Below are 4,103 nucleotides of genomic sequence, written 5' to 3'. Positions count from 1 at the left end.
TTCCACCTTGTCAGTTTGTTCAACCGGCCGCCGGATTTACGACCGCCGCCTGCCGACAGCGCTGGAAAAACGACGACGTGTGGCCGGTCCGCCCGGTCACGGGCCAATGGCGTGGCGCAGTTTTGCACCTCCTGACAGGTCCGACTCCCCCTCCAGGTCCCCAGCGCCACGCCCCTCGGCTCTTGCGATTGGCCAGCGCCCGCCAACGAGCGCCGGCGTGGGCGTCGGTGCCGGCCGGGAGGGGAGGAGTACCCGGGCCGGTGGTGGGCCAAGAGTCAGTCGCACGCGCACCGCATGCGAGCGATGTTGCTGGAGCACTGCGAGCGGTCCGCGTAGAGAGGAGATGCCGCGCCCCAGCCGGGAGTCGTACGGCGACCAGAAGCCGCCCTACTCGTACATCTCGCTGACGGCGATGGCCATCTGGAGCTCGCCCGAGAAGATGCTGCCGCTGGCGGACATCTACCGCTTTATCACCGACAACTTCCCGTACTACCGGCGCAATACGCAGCGCTGGCAGAACTCGCTGCGGCACAACCTCTCCTTCAACGACTGCTTCGTCAAAGTGCCGCGCCGGCCCGACAGGCCGGGCAAGGGCGCCTACTGGACGCTGCACCCGGACGCGCTGGGCATGTTCGAGAACGGCTCGCTGCTGAGGCGCCGCAAGCGGTTCAAGCTGCTCAAGACGGACAAGGACCGCCTGGAGAACGAGCTGGCCGCGCTCGCCAACATCAACAGGTTCATGTTCGCTCCGCCCCCGCCGCCGCCGCCCCCGGCGCTGCCGCCGCCTCCGCCGCCCCCGACAGTGCCGGAGATCACCTCCGTGGTGCCGAGCCAACCGGCGCCGCGGCCGAAACGCGACTTCACCATCGAGAGCCTCATCTCGCCGGACAAGCCCTCGGAGACGGCTCCGTCGACGGCGGCTGTGGTCGTGCCGCCCCCGGCCGGCGCCCCGGTGACCGCCCCCGCGCCGCGGCTGCAGCCGCTGGTGTACACGCCGGCGCCGTGCTACCTTCACCACCACCATCACCACCACTCGGCGCCGCCCCCGCCGGCCCCGACGTCGGCGAGCGCCGCCGCCGCAGCCGCCGCCGCAGCGGCCGCCGCCTACCTGCACCACCCGTGGCTGATGGCCGGGCCGCCGGCCGCCGCCGTTCCCGGCTTCTACCCCGAGGTGCCCGGCGTTTCGCACGCCGGACCCATCTTCAGGTTCAGCCCGACGCTGCGGTCGGTCTGACCCGCGGCGCACGCCGTGGCCGCCGCCCCGGACTGCGTGCTGCCGCGGCGGCTCGACGCCCACGCGATGCCGGTGCTGCCGCCCTCCGTTCCGCCGTCGACGTCGTCGTCGTCTTCGTCGTGATGGGAAGCGGTGCACTAGCGCGGGCAACCCGGTGTAAGTTTCTCAAAACAAATCTCTGTCTCCAGTATTTCTGCCTTCTCTAAATTATACCGCTACATTGCTCATTCCTGCATTAACTCTCTGTTGTCACGGACAAAATTAGCTGTGCTATACGCGTGATGTCTTACGTGAACTTATGTGCACAAAGCTAGTTGAATATTTGTGGTCGAACTAAATGCGACTAACTGTGAGGAGAAACACGAACAAATATATCGTGCTTTTTCGTGTATACGGTATACTTGGATTTATCACAAACTGCCTGCTTCCAGTCTTGCAAAGATGGCTCGTTTACTGTTGTATTATTAGTTTCGGGCACATTTCAGTCACCGGGAACAATAGCATATTAAAATCATATTTTTGACGCAATGAAACGCTTTACACTAGTAAACATCGAAATGTTGGGAACACATTGTTACTTCATTGCTGTATGACGTGTGCTGTGGTGAAATGTTAATTTACCGATAACAAAACGCTTGATACTACTAAACGTCGAAATGATCAGTAAAAGTAAAAAAAAAAATCTTTCTATCGGATTAGCAATGCACATACATCTAATATTTCGTTTGTAGTACTAGATTCTGAAATATTTGTGTCAGTTGACGGAAACAGTGTTATCTGGTCATCACCGTGTCGGCTTGTACTTCGGCGATTGTTACTAAGAATACATTAAAAATTGAAGATTAAACATAGCTGTAGAGGAATGCCAGTAGTTAACGGCACTACCGAGAATACAGCTTTTTGGAAACTGGGATTCACCTCAAAATTTCTATACTCAATCGCCTTGAGTGTCTAATTAAATATTACGTGATTGATGCGGGCAAGCATGAAACATTAAGTACAGCGCTGAACCAGTTGTCACCAAGTGAACGGCAGCAGGCGATTTGTTACAAATCTGAAAATTACAGTGCAGTCATAAACAGCGACGCGGTAACATGATACTGTTTCATGGAATTTCCTTCTGTGAATTGAAACCACAACATTCCGTTAATTTTGTGTTGTCGGACATCCACGAACCGCCTGTAAACACGATGCGCAGCCGGCGGTCTCCCGCTGATTTTGTCCGAGGCACCAGAGGGCGGGGGGAATGGAGCGCAGACCGCCCCTGTCAAATCCCACCGACCCACCGGGTTGCCCGAGCTACAAGTAAGTGTCTGACAGTTGTCATGGAAACTGCTAGCGGATGTCTGGTGAACTGTGCCCTGGTGTGCTCGACTCGTTCTGCCGTAGAAACTGTATTATCTCAAGTAGCGTTACCCGGTATTAAGTGTAGCTGTGAGTTTGTCCCAAATTTAGGCCTAGCTCTCCATGTGACACAACTTTATGTCCCCCCATCCTTGCTAGGCGTCGCTCTAAATACTGAACTGTATTCTTACTCTCACTGCTGAGACAATGTACTTTCAATATGAAGTGTAAACTCCTGGACGCGTTTCTTCTAATTCCAAGCAAGAGACATGTTGTTTACGTCGCGGTTTTCAGCAGTTAATTTCGGAAAGGATCAATTTCTTTCCTAGTACAAAAATTGATTCATGTAAACAGAAATACAGCAGAGAGACTGTTTCTCCTATAGACGAGAAAAAAGAACGTTAAATATTTGTAGCTATTAAGCATGTTGACTGTGATCTATGTCTTATTTATGTTTAGTATTAATATAATAAACGGAATTATTATACTGAAATGACTCAAGTGTTAGCGTTCCTTTTTTTAATGAAATTTTTATTGTGCCCATTCCTCACATATGCAAAGAATTAAGTTTTGTTATTAAGAAAGTATGCATCCCGCCAATGATAAAATCACAATTACAACACAGTAAATGGCAATGAAAATTATGACTTCAATCATCCTTAAAAAAAGTCTCATCATAGAAAGTTTTGAAAACATCACCAGTTATCTAGAAGTAGGTCTTAAGAACATTCTTAACTGTTCTTTTTCCCTAGATATAACTCAAATTTTATTGCCTCACATTATATCCTAATTTTTCGTAACGTATAAATATTTCCCAGTACGACTTATATAGCTTCGTACTTCAGCCAATCGACATTTCAGTGACATCAGTTACGAAAAGCGACTGAGAACAGAGTGAGAAACCTAGCATTACAAACGATCCACTTACTTTTCTTATTGTATTTGGATGAATGAAATGTGTGCATATTCCCGTATTTTCTATCATGGAGATTATTTACCAGTGGACGTCCAACTGAATTTTTTTTTTTAATGAACACACCGCTATTTGACTGTACTGTTGTTTATTTAATTACGACCCAAGTTTCGGCCTTTTATGCCATGCTCAGCAACATCAAAAACTGTTTACTGACTTGCCTTGCTAGGCGTTTGAGGGTGTGTTTAAATATCAACGGTTAAAGCAATCACTTGAAAATTGCATAAAAGGCCGAAACCTGGGTCGTAATTAAATAAACAACAATACAGTCAAATTACGGTGTGTTCATTTAAAAATTATTGTACGGCTGTTGCACAGCAACCTCAAAAGTCGAAACAATTATTTGTAAGAGTCATACCTGATAATGTAGAATTTAACAATAGTACAAAATATTTTATTAAGCTGGATAACAGGTTCACATGCTATTCATGCGATCATTTGTTTTCATGTTACAATCTTGCAAAATACGAAGACTACTTTTACACAGTTAGTAATAAAAAATCTGTTTCTTCAATGCGCTGCAAATTGAGATAAGTTGGTGTTAAAAAAAAT

General features: G+C 49.1%; 1 protein-coding gene across 1 annotated transcript; it reads left to right on the top strand.

Annotated features, from left to right (window-relative positions):
• Nucleotides 1–292: 292 nt before the first annotated feature.
• Nucleotides 293–1,234, top strand: LOC124799046 (fork head domain-containing protein FD4-like). The gene has a single exon (XM_047262584.1). It carries the CDS (start codon nt 344–346, stop codon nt 1,232–1,234), a length of 891 nt encoding a protein of 296 aa, XP_047118540.1. The 5' UTR covers nt 293–343.
• The last annotated feature ends 2,869 nt before the right edge of the window (nt 1,235–4,103 follow it).

Source organism: Schistocerca piceifrons, chromosome 5 (assembly GCF_021461385.2).
Source record: "Schistocerca piceifrons isolate TAMUIC-IGC-003096 chromosome 5, iqSchPice1.1, whole genome shotgun sequence".
NCBI classification, from domain to species: domain Eukaryota; kingdom Metazoa; phylum Arthropoda; class Insecta; order Orthoptera; family Acrididae; genus Schistocerca; species Schistocerca piceifrons.
Note: the sequence above shows the minus strand (reverse complement) of the source record. Positions and strands in the feature narration are given on the sequence as shown.